Source organism: Meles meles, chromosome 7 (assembly GCF_922984935.1).
Source record: "Meles meles chromosome 7, mMelMel3.1 paternal haplotype, whole genome shotgun sequence".
Taxonomy (NCBI): domain Eukaryota; kingdom Metazoa; phylum Chordata; class Mammalia; order Carnivora; family Mustelidae; genus Meles; species Meles meles.
In genome coordinates, this window is record NC_060072.1 from 88,296,420 (window position 1) to 88,316,413 (window position 19,994).

At 43.7% G+C, this 19,994-nt stretch overlaps 1 protein-coding gene across 3 annotated transcripts in view; it reads left to right on the forward strand.

Moving 5' to 3' along the window:
* Positions 1-17,598, forward strand: part of DIP2B (disco interacting protein 2 homolog B) — a 228,134-nt gene extending 210,536 nt beyond the window's left edge. For all 3 annotated transcript variants that reach the window (XM_046011907.1, XM_046011908.1, XM_046011909.1), the window contains 10 exons: positions 151-260; positions 957-1,087; positions 2,701-2,869; positions 3,998-4,168; positions 5,179-5,240; positions 6,174-6,231; positions 8,076-8,150; positions 9,562-9,739; positions 11,691-11,814; positions 13,472-17,598. In XM_046011907.1, the coding sequence (XP_045867863.1) occupies positions 151-260; positions 957-1,087; positions 2,701-2,869; positions 3,998-4,168; positions 5,179-5,240; positions 6,174-6,231; positions 8,076-8,150; positions 9,562-9,739; positions 11,691-11,814; positions 13,472-13,724 (1,331 nt within the window). In that variant the 3' untranslated portion in view covers positions 13,725-17,598. The remainder of the gene's footprint in view (positions 1-150; positions 261-956; positions 1,088-2,700; positions 2,870-3,997; positions 4,169-5,178; positions 5,241-6,173; positions 6,232-8,075; positions 8,151-9,561; positions 9,740-11,690; positions 11,815-13,471) is intronic.
* Positions 17,599-19,994: the final 2,396 nt, after the last annotated feature.

The window sequence follows — 19,994 nt, forward strand, 5'->3', positions numbered from 1 at the left end:
ATTACGTAGTAGTATATTACGTAGCCTAAGCTTCGCAAATCCCAGGAGCTCCATTTGTCCATGGCAAAGCCGTAGAAAACCAGTTGAAGAGCCGTGATTTTTGTGTTCCGGTTTGTCTGTTTGACATCAGGTTTTTTCTTTTCATTGCAGATGATTTACCCAGGAAAAGGTTACCTCAGCTGTATAAACCGCCCACTCCTGAGATGTTGGCGTATCTTGATTTTAGTGTCTCCACAACGGGCATGCTGACGGGAGTGAAGGTAGAGTGGGCTGGAGATATTGACTGTCTCTGGATGCTGGTAAAATGCCAGGTCTGCAAAAAATAGAGCTGACCACTGCCCCAGGGACTTGAGATGTGGACGCCAGCTGCTTGTACCAGAGACCAGTAGGCGGGGGATCAGAGGTCCCTGCTATATTTAAATAAAAGTAATGGCTCTTCCGGAATAAGTTATCCCAAGGAATGTGTGTTATGAAGTGTTCTGAACCTGGCCTAGAAGCTACTAGATAATAATTGAGTCACAGTTAAAGCCAGTAAGAAACCAGAGATTCATATTTCATAGAACTCCGTATTAATTAATGAACAAAAGTATGTTACCTTATGTTAGACTTAGGTAGGCTTTTTTTTGTTTTTTAAGGTCTATTTATTTATTTTAGAGGGTGGGGATGGGTAGAGGGAGAGACAGAATCTCAAGCAGGACACCCCACTGAGGCTGGAGCTGACATGGGGCTCGATCTCACGACCCTGAGATCATGACCCGAGCTGAAACCAAAAGTCGGATGCTTAACTCACTAAGCACCCAGGCACTCCAGACTTAGATAGGCTTTTTGAAACAATGAAAAATAGTCATCATTTTGAGGAGTCTGGGGGAAATTGAAACTTTTCAAAACTATCATTAGAGCTTTTTCTGCCTGTGGGGATGCCAGTTCCATCCTGTTCCATGTTCCCTACTTTCCAGATGTCCCACTCTGCAGTCAATGCTCTTTGTAGAGCCATCAAGCTCCAGTGTGAGTTGTATTCTTCTCGGCAGATCGCCATCTGCCTTGACCCTTACTGTGGACTTGGCTTTGCACTCTGGTGTCTCTGCAGGTAGGAATGGAAAAGCAAAGAAACAGAATGAGTGGGGATGTCTTTGGGGCTATAACCATCTCACCCTTACCTTTGCTTCCTTAATTTGTTAATGTTTCAATAAAATGCTGATGTTTCCTAAATGTGGGCGCCTGATATACCTCTGAAGTTCATTTAGTTTTGTTTATATTCCCTTTTTTCCTTGTCTGTTAGTTTTATGCCTCGTGCATAAAGTGAGTGGTCTTATTTCTCTGTGCTCCATCCTGTAATCCTTATTGTAGAAGCAGAGCCAAGTAGAAGGATGATAGTTGGGTGAAATATGTCAGGCTTTGACAGCCAGAACGTACCCCCTAGGTTTGGCAGGAAGGAGTATAATGAGATTGGATGACAGCATGTGGCTGGAAAGTAGCATGCCTGTCCTGTCCAGATTGTGTCTACTGGAATGGCAGATCCCCACTCTTCCCAGGGAACCTTCTCTCAGCCCTGCATTTTCACCTCCCTAGTAGACGTCCCCATGAATGCTTCAGAGACACCTACAACTCAGCATTCTCCTTGTGTGTCCTCATCTTTGTTGGGACCATTCACCTTAGGGGCCCAAACTAGGAACTTGAGCATTAGCTTCAGCTTCTCTCTGTGTATGTCTCACAGCCAATTGAGTGTCATGTCTTTTGCGGCTCAGTTGTTCCTAAACCTGTCTGCACATAAGAATCACCTCGGGGTCTTTAAAAAGGCAAAATAATGGACCTTCCCCAGACTTACTAATAACTTAGATCTCCAGACTTGGTGACCACAATTCCAGTATTCTTTAAATACAGGGTTCTTGGGCTCCTCATCATTCTGATCTATCCTTGGTTTAAGAAGTTGAGGATTCATGGGCTGTGAACTATATACAGGATGGGACTCTACTGTCATTCCTTTCTTTTTATCCTGGCTGCACTGTCGGGATCCATGCCATCATCATCTCTCACCTGTCCTGTCTCTCCCTCACCAGTGTCTGTGTCTGCAGTCCCTCTCCATGGTGCTGGGCTCACCCCACCTTAAAGCCGCAGCGACTGCCTGCTGGTAAAGCCCAAACTCCTTCAGACGATAGTTTCTCTCTTTTACAGTTTGGCCCCAATCCTTCTGGCCTCACGTCTCACCACTCCCCTCCATGCATCCTGTGCTATAGGATTTCATATGAGGATGCTACCTCTGACAACTTAGACACATTTCTTTTCCTTTGCATATGCTGTTCCTCTGCCTGGAATGCTCTCACCACTACCCCCATTTCCTCTAGCCACTGTCAAACTCCTGCTCATTCTTTAAGTCCCGGCTCAAGTGATACCTACTCAGTGAAACACTGCTCTCCCCCCGCCTCCAGCTTTCCTAATTTGAGTGACTTGCTCCTTCTTTTATGATCTTGATTTTATGATCGTCACACCTCAGTTACAGTATCTACCACAGTCTACTTTATTTTAGTTATTGCGTCTTGTGAGTTAGACGGGAACAGGGTTGATGCTTAGAGCTTCGTATCTCATATAACCTTACCCTACCCTTCACGTGCAGCACATAGTGGTTGAGTGGATGGTGTTCTAAAACAATCAGGATGTCTAGAATGAATTGATAATGTCAGCTCTCGCCTTTCTTCATTGCAGTGTCTATTCAGGTCACCAGTCCATATTAATTCCTCCTATGGAGTTAGAAAACAACCTTTTCCTCTGGCTTTCCACTGTCAACCAGTACAAAATAAGGGACACTTTCTGCTCCTATTCAGTAATGGAGCTCTGCACCAAAGGGCTCGGAAACCAAGTGGAGGTGCTCAAGGTAAGAAGCAGCTACACAAGTAGCTGGTCCCGGGAGGTTTGAAAGAAACGGGCCACACGTGCTGATACCAGACTAGGGCTGGACAGGCGTGTCTGCCTGTTTCTTTCTAGCCAGTCAACATTTTGTAAACCTCAGAAATTTTATTTCCTCCGCTCTCTAATTTACTGTGCTCTTTCGGAATTTAGTCCGAGTCTTACTTTGTGGAGAGGAAGGTGAAACTAGTTGGGAGGCTGAATGAAAAAGACTTCATGGAAAGATGAAAGAGAACCGTGACATCATGTCTGACTGCCGTAGGAGAGAGAAGACACTGATTTTCTTTAATAAAGAATTCTGTGGAATTTAAGAAATAAAACGGGAGCATAGAGGAAAGGAGGGAAAAATAAAACAAGATGAAATCAGAGAGGGAGATAAACCATAGGAGACTCTTAATCATAGGAAACAAACAGGGTTGCTGGAGGGGAAGGGGGTAGAGGGATGAGGTAACTGGGTGAGGGACAGTAAGGAGGGCACATGATGTAATGAGCACTAGATAGTATCTAAGACTAGTGAATCACTGACCTCTACCGCTGAAACTAATAATACACTGTATGTTAATTGAATTTAAATAAGAATAAATGAATAAATAAAAATAGAGAATTATGACCCTAAGAATTATGACCACTGAAATTAATAATATACTGTATGTTAATTGAATTTAAATAAGAATAAAGAAATAAATAAAAACAGAGAATTATGACCCTAAGAGAATTATGACCCTAAGAAGAAAAGAGATAAGATTTGATCTCTGGAGTGCTAGATACCTTTTTCTCTCAGTTCTTTCTCTCCATTTTGAAATAGGAAGACATTTAAAGTACAGAAATGGGGAGGTATAAAAATAGGTGGCTGAAGAATCTAAGATTTTAGATAAAAGAGGAAAGAAATAGAGAATGAGCAGGCTTACCAGTGATTAGTGATTTTAGTGGAATGCCTTAGCATTTCTGAAAACTTTAGTCTTTTCCCTCGGTGTCTGAGATGAAAATACACAGTTCCTTGGCTCTTCATGACCCAAGAGATAGAACTCTGGCCCTACTATTCAGTTCTTTCTATGTTCCTGCTAACTTCAGCTCCTGGGCCATTGGTGTCTTACAGACCAGAGGAATCAACCTCTCCTGCATACGGACGTGTGTGGTGGTGGCCGAGGAACGACCCCGCATTGCCCTCCAGCAGTCCTTCTCCAAGCTCTTCAAAGACATCGGGCTGTCCCCTCGGGCTGTCAGCACCACTTTCGGATCGAGAGTCAATGTCGCGATATGTTTACAGGTGACTCTCATGAAGTCTTGCTGGGTAGTGAATGGGAGTGGAGTGTGTGGTGCTCGACAGCAGAGGTGTCAGAGCCAGGCGGCCTGGCAGGAGCCCAGTTCCGCCCACTTGCCCTGGGACCACAGGCTCTTCATTTGGTTTTCATGGGGCCTCGTTTTGCTCCCTTGTAGGGTGAAGATAATAGACTTGTTTTTCACAGGGGCATTACGAGGTGTATACGTTTGGAGCCATGCCTAGCAGTTGAGCCCCAAATTAAAAGTTTACTCTAGTAGTTGAACGGTACATGATGATGAATCAAGATTTTTGAGTCCTATTTGAATTCTGTTAGTATCTTACCTTCTGTTTTTCTGTCTCCCTTTTTCTTTTTTAAACAAAGGAAGCACCACTAAGCCTGTATTCTTTTCTTCAGCCAGATGGCAACTTTGCCATGTTATTGTTGGTGGGTAAATAACAGTCAAGAACTAAGTCTGATTTTAGGGAGCTTGGAGGCTTAATATGGTAAATATAGGCCTGGACAAGAGAGAGTAAGAGAAGATGGCATACATGGATGGCTACTTTCAGGCCTTCTGTGACCATGGGCAAGGGACGTTCAGGTAGCATCATGATGATTTAACCTTGGAGCCCCATCACAGGCTCCTTGCTGTCCGCTTAGGCCAGTGATGGTTTTGAAAATCTCATGGATACTGGCCTGTCTCACCTCTGCCTCGAGTCCAGGGATGAGAACCCTCCTCAGCCTGGCAACCTTCCAGGGCTGTTCAGCCCCTGTGACCAGGCCCCTGGCTTGCTCTCCCAGGGGACGGAGGGCAAGAAACATGAGGCCATGAGTCTCTTTCGGGTGTTCACTGCAACCCTGCCTCGTCTGGTTGAAGAGAGGGTGAACTTTCAAAATAGAGTGGGAATTTTTCATGTATATGGCTAAATTATCTATTTCTTGATTTGAGAATATGAAATATGGAAATGTAATTCATTTAAATTTTAAATAAACAATGCATTCATTTCTCTTTCTTTAGGGAACCTCAGGGCCTGATCCAACTACTGTGTATGTAGATCTGAAATCATTGAGACATGACAGGTACAATAGATTTATTATGCTCTCTCCCTATTTGGGTTTCTAAGCATAAAAATTTCCGACCCCCAAGAAAGCTGTCACTCTCCCTTGTTCCTTTTGTTTGTGTCTTCCAGGGAGGGATAGGAAGAGGGAAGGAATTTGTTTTTATTAATACGTGATAAGATTTATGTTTGTAAGAAGAAAGCTTTAATTCTCAGAGTTGCTATGCTGTTCTTTAATATTAAAATCTAATACTTAGTTCCTGCCTATGTAAAAATATTTTGTGACATTTGATATAAAGTGAACTAAAATGGATAGACTGTTTCCTCTGGGAGTTTAAAAATAAAAGATGGAATAGACAAGATAAATGAGGCAGAGTAGGGTTTTTGAAACAACACTTTATCTAAACGCCAGGAATAAAAGCCCTCCTCTGCATCAGCTTACAGGGGAATTTTAGCTATGTCCCAAGGTGAGCATCTGGCCCTAGGGCTCTGGGACCTTTGCCAGGTCCTAGAGACTTCGGCGGTGTGCACTGATGTGCCCCATAGCAGTGACCCAGCCGGCACAGGTAGAGCATCTCTCTAGCGCCCGGGGAGAATTTCATCATCTTGGCCCTGGGAGAATTTGCCCTCCAGAGGACATTGGCCAGTGTCCATAGGCAGTTTTGGTTGTCACAACAAGAGGGTTGCTACTGACATCTAGTGGGATAGAGACCTAGGATGTTGTTAAACATTCTGCAATGCACAAGATAGACAGCCCCTCATAAGAAATTATAAAAGAACATTGTCCGACCCAAAATGTCAGTAGTGCCCAAGTCTGAGAAACTGCTCTAGCATGAGAAAGAGAGACAAAATAGAGGTCTCAAGAGGGCAGTTTACAACTGTAGTAGGTGTGCGGCCACTTTTTTGAATGTATCTACATACCTATACGTATATAGTAAGTATTCTTCTTCTTCAGGGTTCGTCTTGTGGAACGGGGTGCCCCCCAGAGTTTGCTCCTCTCAGAGTCTGGAAAGGTAATTTGTGTGTTAACCACTGGAAGTTGGTCTGCCTGGGAAATGGTTCATTTTATTTATTTTTATTTATTTTATTTTTTTAAATGTTTCATTTTAAAACTTGAAGCCATGTAATGTATTAGTATCCAGGGAAGCCTTAAGTGAAATCTGGAGATAATTCAGCAGTTTCACCTTATCTAATACATTCAAATTCGTATGGGTACATAGAGAAGAAGAATTCTAAATTTGAACTTTCTTAATTCTCACAGATTTTTTTTTTTTTTTCAAAAAAATCCCACTGATATGTTATTCTTATTTGACAAATCAGCAAAATCCAGTGTTCATTGTGTTCAAGGTGGAGAGGTGAACAGCACTTAGAAAGAGGCAATACTATCTTTATAAATATTACAAGGAGAAAAACAGGGTGGCAGTGGGGAGGTGTGGTTGAAGATCAGGGAAGGCGTAGATGTGTTTAAAGCTGAAAGAGAATTCAAAACGGGGAAGAAACTACGGATCTATAGAGCGTGTGTCTGTAGGAATAAGATTTCTTAGGTGAGACGGAGGCTTTACAATGTTCCAGAAGAGACACAGTTACTGTCCTAGTCCCTTTGGGCTGCTATCACGGAATACCGTAGACCGGGAAGCTTACTTCTCACAGTTCTGGGCACTGGGAAGTCCAAGATCATGGCACCAGCAGATTCTGTTGAAGGATTTTTGGTTCACAGATGGCCGTCCTATTGCTGTATTCTCACACGGTGGAAGGCCCCAGCTCCTAATACCGTCTCATCGGGGATTTAAGTAGATTACATCCAACATGCGAGTTTGGGGAGACACGACATAAGTCTGTAGCAGTTTTGAACATTTACTAAGGGTGATAGAACATCAGCATGTTAGTGAGTTTCCCATTCTTTTGAAGAGGTAATAGTGATGCCTCAGAATTCCTTCTAGTAATTCTGAAAGCAGAGGGGGAAATTATAAAGATAAAAGGGGATCCTGTCTAACCTATCAAGCAGCAGATCAAGTCCATGGGGCACTTAATCTAGTTTGTCTCTTCCATTTAAACCCTTTCAAGTGGAGTTGGGTTGATCTTACCGTGTCGTCAGATCTCCCTCTGCCTCAGCTCATGGTTGGGCGCCTCAGAGGTTTTCACCCAGTGCCCGACCCAGACCAGTGCGAATGGTCTTTTCTCTCTTTCCTTGAGGTCTTAGATGTATGACCCTGGATAATCACTGTAGCGCTTTTCAACTAACCTCATACTCTAGAAACCCAGAATATGGGTAACCAGAGAAGGCGTGAGCCGTTCTTACAGCCAGCACCTCTTCCTTTTCTCCTCACATTTTTCACATTCCTTTTCTCTCCTCAGGGAGATCCCAAGCAAGCATGTGATGTCTTTCATGATCCCAGGGGCAGGACTCATTCTCCTGCAAAGCCTCCACCATCCTCTCTCGCTCTTCAAGTTCCTCTCACTTAGCTGTCGCTGCAGATGGGAATGGAGCCACTCAGGCGATCCCTTCCTGCTGTCCTTTCTGCTCTAAGGGGTTTTCCTGCCATCACTGCAGTGAACAGGATAGAGTAAGAAAATGAGAAAGGGCAGTCACTTACAGATTCCTACTGTTACGGTTCTGGGCTGCAGTTTCTCATCCCTTTGAAGGGAAGGTAGGCTGGTTGGCTCCCTGGTTTATTTTTGAGGATGAATCTTATTATACCTCTGGTCTCCACGGAGGACAGTCCAGTGAGCAGCGTGTCAGTTAGCTCCTGCCTTTGTACATTCGCTTGCCTCTCTGAAGGAGGGGTGGCGGGTGACTGCATTTCCGAGGGGTCATTAGCGTTGATTGAATCTTTGTGTTTTTCCCTTTGATGCTCAGATTTTACCTGGAGTGAAAGTGGTTATTGTTAATCCTGAGACCAAAGGGCCTGTTGGAGACTCTCATCTTGGAGAGGTATGTATAATTTTTATCTTTACTCTGAAAAGTCGGCAGTTAAGACTTTGGGGTTCACATTCGAGAAGTCAGTGAAACTGTGGATTTAACTTTTCCCCCATTGTGAATTGTCCTCTTTTAAAAGAGTTTTAATCTGGGGCGCCTGGGTGGCTCAGTCATTAAGTGTCTGCTTTTGGCTCACCGGGGTCCTGGGATCGAGCCCTGTGTCGGCTTCCCTGCTCAGCAGGGGAGTCTGTTTCTCCCTTTCCTTCTGCCTGCCGCTTCCCCTGCTTGTGCTCTGTCAAATAAAGTTTTTTTTTAAAAAAAGAGTTTAATCTTTCTCTGTAAGGCCCAAAACTAAAAAGAGAGAGATTGAGACCAGGATGGAGGGAAGATTTCAGGACACAGATTAGAACTAGTGCCAGCATTGTCCACCGACATTCCCTTAACTGAAAAAGGAAATGGGCCAGTCTTACCTGTTTCCACCTATTAGGGGGTGGAACTGATAGGAGCCGCAAATACTAAATTTTTTAAATTCATGGAAATTTTCTATTCTTATTCTAAAATGTGTACATATTGGAATTTGTATCAAGATTTTTTTAAAGAAGACTTAATTTTTCTTCCCTCAAATATTTGAGGGGTACTGAGGTTTCACCCCATGGTTTACCGGGAGTCGAAGGTTGTAGGTGCAGGAGTCAGAGGGCCTGCGCTCTGCTACTTCCCAGCCTCTAACTAGTGAGCAAGTTACTTCCTTTCTCTAGGTCTCAGTTTTCTCATCCGTAAATAATAACTGCACCCACCTAATTTCACCTGATGAAATGGTGCGCCAGCTAACTACACTAATACTGTATCTGTAACGCACATGGGACAGTGCCTGTGACCTAATGAGTTCGCAATAAATACAAGTGTCCTTGCTATTGTTAGCTATTGCTGTGTTGGCAGGGCGAATTCAGATACCCTGGTAGTGCTTTCCCGAGGGCTTATACCTTGGCCCAGAAGCACAGAAGTGACCCCTCGATGCATTTGCAGGGCTCGGAAAGAGGCAGAGGACTGAGCCCAGGAGGCAGTAGCTTCGTGGTTAAGAGCATGGGCTCTGCAGCTACACAGGCTTGGCTGTGGGTCTCCCAGTTTCTTAGACAAGTTACTTAATTCCTTGTTTTTTTCATCTGTGAAATAGGAGTAACAATAATACAGAACCGCATTGCCATGTATGTCGGAACTGATGGGGATAAGGCACATAAAGTACTTACCTTTCTATTGAGCACATGGGGGACACATGATAAATGTCAGCAGCCTTTATTGTTGTGGTTTATTATTGTTACTGTAGCAATGAGAATTCAAAAATAGTAATGTTCATCCATCCAAAGAGAATTGAATTGATACAGTTCTGTGTCCCTGCCGAAATGTGATCAATGCCCTTTTCTTGTTGTAGATTTGGGTGAACAGTCCCCACACAGCCAGTGGCTATTACACCATCTATGACAGTGAGACACTTCAAGCAGATCATTTCAACACTCGCCTCAGCTTCGGGGATGCTGCCCAGACACTCTGGGCTCGGACAGGATACCTTGGTTTCGTCCGCCGGACGGAGCTCACAGCGGCCACCGGAGGTAGTTTTCTCGCCAAGGCTTCCCCTTCTGCCTGCTTTTGTCTTTCAGCCGGGAGCTCTGGCTCACCTTCTTCAACCTGCCTTTGCATTGTCGAGTGTGTGTGTGTATTTAATTACTCCTTTCTGCGACTCCTGAACCCATACATGAATTTGTATTCATTTAAAGTAAGACTTTGCCCCATGAGGAGTAACCAGGAGGCGGGCACCCAGGGTACCACGTCTGCATCTCTGAACTGTGGGTGAGCCCAGCCAACAGGCATGGAGATGTGCCTGATGCTCACTGTGTTCCTGGCTGACTCCCAGCTCCTGCACAAGGTCCTGGGATGGGGGTGTCATCTTGTAGCCCTTCTACACCCACACACCATTTTGGGTTCAAGAGGAACAAACCTGACCCCTGAGAGAAGGGGATTGGTGCGGAGGAGCCATGTCGCTGAAGCACTGTGTCCCTTCGGCATCTCATGTTAGATACGAGACTGCTTGGCAAGGCTCTGGTGTGAGCAGTGCCCCCCATTACCCGCTGCTCCACTGACTGTCATGCCTTCACTGATGCCTGCCTTCAGCTTTTCTGCCCCATGGTATTAATGGCCATGTTAAAATACCCAACACTAGCTGTATCATCACTTCAAGAACAGATACAGATAACTCACCGGGCTTCAAAGGCCTGAATTAGAGCCATATCATTTCTCCTGAGCTCCTAGCATCTGTTCCATAGTGACCAGCGGCCATAGTTTCTCCAAGTTTCATGGGGAGGCAGGATAACATACTGGAAGAGAGAGGTATCCCTCACTGGGTGCCATGGTGTTGAAACCTGCCTCTGCCATTTGCTTTGTGACCTTGAGCAATCACTAGCAATCACTGAGCCTCTCAGTTTCCTACCTGAACAGTGGGAATGATAATGTTCCCTGACTAGTGGAAATGATGTGAGATTAACTTCTGTGTTTCTGTCATGTTTGTTATTTTAGTCTTTATGAGCTCTTCTTATATGGTGGGAATCTGCTAGACCTCTTCATCCTTCTCTCTCCAGCAGCTTCTAGCACTTTGCTTTATTCAATTTTTCAGAAATTTACCCTTTCCTGAAAATATTTTATTTAGTAGACCTAGCAAAATCATGTCTTTCTTCAAAATGCAGTATCTGTATAGACGTAAACCATGTATATATATAGCCTTATGTATATGGTGTGTGCATACAATTTAAACAAACAAAAAAGATTTCTGCCATGTTCTAGCTGAATTACAAGCCTGTTAATAACCAGAACTAGTCCCCATTTTCTGTAATCCTACTCCTTATATCTGGATTCCTTACAGATGTCTAGGAATAACAACACATGCTCATTTCTTCTCCCTCTCAAACCCTCTCTCCCCGCTCCACCCCTCCCCCAGCTGTCATCTGGCTAATTCCCGTTTATCCCTAAACGGGTTTCCGTTTCCGCTTTTCCTTCTCTGAACCCCTGAGCTGAGCTCCAGGCATGGGAGTGTCCCCCGTCACCTCACACACACCTCATACATGCTCCCAGCATGGGGCTTACCATGTTGCCGTGGACAGTGGAGTGTCTGTCGTGTGTCCTTCTCTCCCACTACACAGTAAGTGTCTTTAGAGCAGGACTCGTGTTTTGTCATCTTCCCAGCACTGGACACAATTCCTGGGACATCGTAGTAATAATAATAATAATCATAGCTAATTTTTTTTAAGCACTTACGGTGTACCAGGCATCAAATGAACTCCCCACGGGAATTATCTCATTGAATGGTCACAGCAGCCATTTAGTATTCACCCTGTCTCACAGAGTGGGTAGCAGGACTCAGACACTTAAGTAATTGGCTCAAGGTTACACAGCTGGTGAGTGGCAGGGTCAAGTGACGTGGCAGGCAGTCTGACAGGGTGCTCTTCATGCCAACATTGCATTGCGCTCATCATGTGTGATGAACCAGATTTCTCTTTTTCTTTCCATCAGAGCGTCACGATGCATTATATGTAGTGGGAGCGCTGGATGAGACGCTGGAGCTGCGAGGATTACGATACCACCCGATAGACATTGAGACCTCCGTGTCCCGGGTCCACAGGAGCATTGCTGAATGGTAACCGCCCCCGCACAGAATAGGCTTCCCGCCGCAGCCGTTGTGTCAGTTAAAACCAATCTAAGTAGTCAGCTGTCTGTACCGGATACCCCCTACAGGTCTAGAAGTCCAGGGGGAGTAAGAAAGTAAATGGACTGATTGTTTCTTGTTGTGGTGGGCCGTCCGCTGTGGCAGATGAGGCCGTGGGGACACCAGAACAGGCTCCGTGGAACCGCCATAGAGTCAAGTCCTCGCTACTGATAGATTCTTACCTTTGGGAGAGATCTGATTATCTGTCTCTAGAAAGTCAGTGTAATATGGTGGGAAGAACCATGACTTTAAGTTCAAAAGGCCCAACTTGAAGGCCCAGGTCTCCCCCCCCCCCCTTGGCGGCTTTTCTCATGTAAAGTACTTACTCTGCTATTTCCTAATCATGGGGAGGAGCAAATGGGAATGTGCCTTTTTGCAAGCTGTCAGATGGTAAGCAGATGAGAAAGGTCATTATTACCTCATCCGGCTTCCCTCTCAGTGTAAGAACGCCCTCCACATCAGCCCTGATAAAGGAACATCCAGCCTCACATGGACTAAAACTTCCTTAAAATTAAAACTTGATAGTTCTTACCTAGTGGCTTTCATTCTGGATTCCTGACAATACAGAATCCACCTGGCTTCTTTTCTACATTTTTAAAGCAGTTGGTCCTTCCTTGTTGTTTTTTTTCTTTTGTTTTTTTTAAACCGTGCCAAATAGCCACAGTTCTTTTCATGCTTGCTCACGCTTCTAGATGCTTCCTTATCAGCATCTTCAACTCACTTTGGTCAGAGTCTCTCCCCAGACCCGAACAATGCCCATGAATCATCAGAACAATACAGAGAAGTAGCGTGCCATGGTTACCCTTTAATTTTAGACCTCTGACTTTTTATGCAAGCAAATATTGTATACATTTTTTTAAATGATTGGAATATGTTTTTTAAAGCTATTTAACACTTCATATCACAGGTCAGGTCATACCTTCTAACCCAGCAGTCCCACTCCACGTAAGGCAAGTTTCTACCTTATGTCACTTTTATGGCACGATGGGAGAGTCACCTGTATGGGCACTAAGCCCATATGAGGAAAGGTCCACTCCCTTCCTGTTGGGCCTAAGAATACTATCTTGTCAAAGTTCTTCAGTTGCAAATAACAGAAACTCTCTTCAAAAAAACCTAAGCAAAAGAGAGAGTTAATGAAACGAATACCTGGCTACCTCAGAGGTTCCTAAGAGTCTCTATAAATCTCAAGAAACGTAGAAATAAGGGATGGGAAGGCCATCAGGACGGTCTTCTCACCTTCTAGAGCCATAGGGGGGGCATCCACTTCATTCTTCTCTTGTCCGTGAAGAGCCATTACCTGTGCTGCTCTGCACAGCCGGCCGTCCCCAAACTTTGACATGTGCTTAGTTCACGTGGCCAGCTAACATCTTTGAACCCCATTGCCAAACCCCTGCGAGACTCTGGATGGCTCCGCTCATCAGCTGTGATCACAGGGGCAAGGTCATTGCAGACATGGCTGCTAGCCTTCTGGTTGCATCCGAGAGGGAAGGCAGTTGTCAGGGAAACTGGGAAAAGTCTTGAGCGCATACTATGAAAGTTACCTGGTAAATGTGATGACATGTTAACTGACTGTCAATTGCAATTTCAGTGCCGTGTTCACGTGGACCAACTTGCTTGTGGTGGTTGTGGAACTGTGCGGCTCTGAACAGGAAGCCCTCGATCTGGTTCCTTTAGTGACGAACGTGGTCCTGGAAGAGCATTACCTCATCGTCGGCGTCGTGGTGGTGGTGGACCCAGGCGTTATCCCCATCAACTCCAGAGGAGAGAAACAGAGGATGCACCTCCGAGACAGCTTCCTGGCTGACCAGTTGGACCCCATCTATGTGGCTTATAACATGTAACCAGCCTTGTGGGGATCCTGGGGGTGGGGGTGCATCCTGAAAAACCACAAGGACCAAAGACCGGTGACTAGGAGCAAGCTTTCCAATGATGTGAAATAAGCTGAGATGGTTACATTATATCCTTCATCTCATCCTGTGGGATTCTGCAATCACAGGACACACAGGAAAGGGGAATCATATGGTAGCAAATGAAAAAAATGTTAACAGTCCATTAGTCATGAGCTTTGACATAGCGTGAGCAGCACGTTACTAAAGCAGTTACATGCATGTTGCATTTTTTTCATCTGTTGTATATACTTGTATTTTTATCTAATGCTGTTCTAGAATTTTGTAAGGGAGTTAAATGAATTCACATGAAGGGGGTAGTCGGAGTTCTCCAGTTCCCCGCTCTGTACTGTATTCTGCCATTTTACCATAGCTGGACTTTCTGCAGGTTTTGTTAATGTGGAACTACTCAGCTTATTTTCTGCCAACCTGTAAGCAAATCAAATAACCCATGAATATGAGAGTTACTTTATATATATAATTCTTGAGAGTAACATCTTCTGACCAGTGTTTTAAACGTGTAAATAAGAGTACACACAATTCAGCTAAACAGTTGAAGAACTGGCGTGTGTAGTCACGACAACTGAAGTAGAAACCTTCCTACTTTGGGAGAGTTTCAATATTCTCTTACTGCAGTGTAATTGAATAGGCAACTAAAAAGTGCAAATTGTTTGCAGGTTCCGCTGCACATTGTACTATGTCTCTGTTGGCTGATGTATTTTATAAACTAAAGCTGCCTATGTTTGTTCTTAAAGCTTGCATTCCCAAGATCAGCTTAAGCTTTTAGGAATTCAGCCTGTCTCTACAGGCTGGAAATCTCAGTTTAAAAATCAAACTGTTATGAAAAGGCTAAGCTTCATTAGATCCCACCCTATCCTAAGGAACCACAATAACTCACTCTGGCCCCCAGTGTTGAAACTGTGTTTCAAATTTAGAGTGACTGCGTAAGAATTTAGGATTTCCTCTTTTTCCAGGCCCATTGTCAACTGCGTCTCCAGTTTATACATACAGCTTCTCTTTTCAGAAAACTGAAGTGTCCTCTGTTCTCCCAGTTCATGAGGGCAGGGATTTTAGGAACAAGAATGACAGGCTGGGAAGGCAGTGGGATCAGCAGTCATGGGAAACCATAAAGGCAACATAACTACAGATCTCAAAACTGACCGATTTGGGTTGCCAAAATAGGTAGGCTTATGCTGAAATAGGGGAAGTCTGATGTATGCAAGAAACTCTTTTGAAATAACTGTGGTGCCCAGGCCAAGTGGACTGAGCGTGGGACTGAGTTTGGCCTCTGGCTCGGTTTCCTTTCTTTGGTCTGATACTTCATGTATTTGAATATAGTTGAATTTTATTATTTTTTTCTTACAGAAATATTTTTAAAAATTAAAAAAAAAAAGCTCCAAGTGAACAGAGTTAACTTGTCAAATCAGAATGGTTCTCTTTGACCCACTCTGCGCTATTGTGTAAATATTTATTTAGACTATTTTAATAATACATATTATTTACCCCGCTGTAACATCATGTAAACTAAATATGTTTTTAAACAATTTTTAAGACTTGTAATTACCCTGAAAATAAGGTTTATAATGCAAAGGCCAGACCCTTCATCACTCTCGGGGGCTGCCCTTCCGTCTTGTGGCTCCTAAGCCACTTTCTTGCCTCCCTTTTACATAAGCCTTTTTTCCTCCCGGTTTTTTCTCCGTTGAGGGCAAACCTCAAGACATTTTCCAGTTCCAGATCTCTTTTTTAACATTTTGGATGAAATTAATTTACACATGATGGAAGAGGTTCTAAGATGTACAGGAAAAAAAGCACTTACAATGGGGCAGGAAATCCCAGTGACTAGCTACGGTTCAGTTTGCAGAAAGAAATAGCCTGCTTATTTGGAAAGTAATCTTCTTACAATAGTTTTTAATGACTCACTAAATAAAGCAAGGGATCCTGAGGATTCAATAGTTCTATCTCCATAATCCACAAGTTCTAAGGAAGAAATATAGGCAGAGTTTTATCCTATGGGTTGCTTTGAAAATTCTTACTACACAAGTTAGGGCGTCTGCTAGAAATATAATGTGAGCCACATCGGTCATTTTAAATTTTCTAGTAACCACATTTCAAAAAGTAAGAAGAAACCAATGAAATTGACTTTAATATCTTCTTTTTAACCCGGTATATCAAAAATACTATAATTTCCATGTGGAATGAATATGAAAAGTGATTGAGATCCTTTCTTTTTTTTTGTATGAAGTCTTTGAGATCCAGTGTGTATTAAGCACATTTCAATTTGGACTACCCATATTTCAAGTTTTCAGTAGCCGCATGTGGCTAGTAGCTACAATAATGGGCACTCATTCTTTCAAATAAGATAATTCCATTAGTCTCAGAGTATGGTCAACTCCCAGTTACTTAGGGTCTGATTATCTGGGTTTGTAGTTCCTCAGCCTCTGATTTAGCTTTAGCTTTTGCTTTCTACCTTGTGGCTGCTCTGTGGATCTTCTGCATATTCCCCAAAGCCAGAATATGCTAGCAGAGGAAAGAGAGCTGAGCTGTGTCTTTGGGAACTTCACAGTAACTGTGGTAAAGGAGCCTCTGGAAGGGGGAGAGAGCCCGGTCATTAGCCTGTGGGTGTTTGAGGGGTCGTCTGTAGTTTTAATGCCTCGTCTGTTACAGACTTAGAAGAGAACTTTCTCTTGATGACACAGTGCTCTTGCTCTTTCCACATTAAGTAGGACTCTTAGGACAGACCCAGAAGGCCATTACCGATAGAAACAGCCTAGCCAAAACTCTGGAACACATTCTGTCTGGGTTTTTCTTCTATGCCTGTGAAAAAGACAACAAGATTAATAGCAAGCCCCCATTTCAGGTAAGAGAAATCCTTTCATCTAACTGCTTTTGAACCTCTTTCTGCCTCTCAGCAGAAGTAACTGAGGTAGATCAGGAAGGGGCTGCCTCAGGAAAATTCCTATGCCCAAGGGATTCTTAGAGCTGCACAAATGTCATCTCCTGCATCAGTGAGACCCTGGGAATGACCGGCATGCTAACAGGCATCCGTGTGAATCCACCGCCTTGATTTACTTGCTGCCTCAGAAAGGGGGCCCGGTTGAGGACCACCACCACCATCAAGTCCTTTCCTCACGAAGTTGTGCTGCCTCAGGCTGTTTAGGGACCATTGCCTGTCTGTTGGTAATGTAAGTGTATCTCCTTTCTTTAGTCCCTGGGCAGTGCTTGCTTAATGCTTTTGTTGAATCAACAAAGGGCCTGAGGCCTTAGGTTTCTTTTGTAAGGTCTCTGCCCCAGGCATGGTGCTCAATATCTTGGCCAAATAAATTACTTTCCTTGAATATCCAGCAATCTCTTAGACTAAAGCAATGAGGAGTTATCACCTCACCCTCAAACTCCAACATGACCTATGCCTTAGTGTTGTTGTTTTTGTTGTCTGCTTTGATGTAAAAGCAAGAGTATTTGGAGCAAAAAGCTGCAGTACTCCAAATACACAATAGGCCTTTTCTTTATCATTCATACAACATTTCTGGTCTAGGTGTATGTAGATGGGCCATGTTATTTGTCCACAGGAAGAGAGTGTAAAGATATAAGAATAATTTTTTAGTCCTAAATAATGTTTTGTTTACTTTCTGTCAAGATATTTACCAGTGTCAAATTCAGACTATAGTACTGTGTAATTATGTATAAAGTTTTTTTTTATTTATTTGAAATTAGACTAGATATACATTTTTAAATTTAACATCTGGCTGGACAGTGTTCTATTAACTCATTGAATGTGTTTCCTTTGTCTTGTGTTAATAAATATTGATGCCTGATTGTGTTTAATGCTTCACACATTGAGAGATTGATAAACTGGAACTGATAAATGTTATTTTATTTTAAGATTTTATATTTATTTATTTGACAGAGACAGCGAGAGAGGGAACACAGGCAAGGGGAGTGGGAGAGGGAGAAGCAGGTTTCCCGCTGAGCAGGGAGGCCAGTGTGGGGCTCGATGGCAGGACAATGAGATTGTGACCTGAGCCAAAGGCAGACTGAGTCAGCCAGGTACCTGGGAACTGATGAATTTTAAATTTAACTTCAGATGGTAAGACCCAAAGATAGCTAGAGTAGTCTAAGGAAAATGGACACAGATCCAAAGTTATAGTTAATCAATGCTGTAACAGGAAGACAAATCAAGGAACACAAGAGGGTCAAGATGAAAACTAAGAAGCTTTGTCAGGAACAATTAAAGTTTAGTTTTCCTCCTACCCATGTGGCATGTGGTAGGTTTAAACTATGGATCATAATTTTTTTTTTCCTAATCTGTGATTGGACTGGATTTCAGCCTTCACTAAAGTGATGTCATTTGCTCTTCATGTCTTGGTTTCAAGAAACTTGATGGGAGCCCATCAAGTTGTACGTGTTCTCTGACACTAAAACTGGTCCTTGAACTACTGCTGTCCAACCTATTTAGGGAGCTGAGAACACTTTTTTCACCATACATTTATTGAATGTCTACACATTAGGCCCAAGGAGCTGCAACAGAACTGAAGCTAGAGAGAGAAAATTAAGTCATTGCTTTCAAGGAGATCCAGGAAAACAGTACAATATATTAAGGGTTATGAGTAGGGGTGGACAGTGGCAGCACATGGGACAGGCACCCAATCCAATGATGAGGGGGAATAATGAGGAATACTTACTGGAGGAGGTAACATCAGAACCGAGTTTTGTTTTTAAAGATTTTATTTATTTGAGAGAGAGCGTGAGGTGGGGGAGGGGCAGAGGAAGAGGGTGAAGCAGGCTCCCTGTTAAGCTGGGAGCCCGACATGGGGCTCAATTCTAGCACCCTGAGATCATGACCTGAGCTGAAGACAGACGCTTAAACTGACTGAGGCACCCCTAAACTGAGTTTTGAAGGATGAGACAGCCAGATAAAGCAACAAGCAGAAAGGCAGAGTTGCATTTTCTGCGAACTAACAATTCATTATTAGGATGGAGGGTTTGAAGGGAGAAAAGTTAAAGCTAGTTGTCTGTGGAGGCTTGAAGCAAGCACAGATCACCAAGGGCCTTGTGTATCTTGCTAGGAATTTTGGACTTTTACCCAGAGGGCTAGAGAAAGCCAGTGAGAGGTTTATAGCGAGGGAATGATATACTCAAATTTGCACCCTAGGAAATTATGCCGGTGGTATAGGAAGTAGATTGGTGTTGGTAGGGAAAATGATAAAACCCAAGGTGGGGGGTCGAGAGGCCTTTGCAGAAACTGCAGGGATAGAACAAGAACACTTCAGCCAAGGCAGTGACAGGATGGAGACAAGGCAATGCCTGCAAACTGAGGAGACAGGTGAGATTTCAATGGCTGGGTATTCAGGCTAAGGAAGGAGGAATCCAAAATAACTCCTTGGGGAGTTAGGTAGATATGGGGCCATTTACCAAGGTAGGGAGCAAAAGAAGAGGAACAAATGTGAGAAAAAAGATGTGTTCCATTTTGGTCATGTTCATTTGAGGAGCTATGGCACATGCAAGTGAAGAAGGGCAACAGGCAGCTGCTGGCCACGAACTAGGTATTTGGGAGACATCCTTTTAAAAGTAGTTGAAGCCCATGAAGCAGATGAAGCCCAGTAGGGATGACATGATATTGCCAAGGAAGATCCTGTAGAGTGAGAAAAGGATCAATAATGGAGCTATGGGTAACAACAGGATATGAAGACTGGTGGAGGAAGGAGAGGGAATACCTGGAGAGATAGGGGGAAAACAAAGAAAGAACATGGGCAAAGAAATCATAGGAGGAGTTTTAAGGAGGGAGTGGTCAACAATGCCAAAGGCTACACTGAAGCTGGGTATACAGATTGGCTAGCCTCTGCTCTGTCTCAATGGGGTAGTCACTGGTGACTTTGGTCGGGGCCGTGGCATTTGCAGCTCTGGGGGCAGAAGCCAGCAAACTGGTTCAAGAGGAGTGATGGGAGGGCGCCTGGGTGGCTCAGTGGGTTAAAGCCTCTGCCTTCGGCTCAGGTCATGATCCCAGCGTCCTGGGATCGAGTCCATCGAGCTCTCTGCTCAGCGGGGAGCCTGCTTCCTCCTCTCTGCTGCCTCTCTGTTTACTTGTGATCTCTCTGTCAAATAAATAAATAAAATCTTTAAAAAAAAAAAAACCTTTAAAAAAAAAAGAGTGATGGGAAATGTGACTGAACAGCTACTCTTTCCAGAAGTTTCTGCACACGGGAAAGAGGTGGTACAGTAGTTAAATGA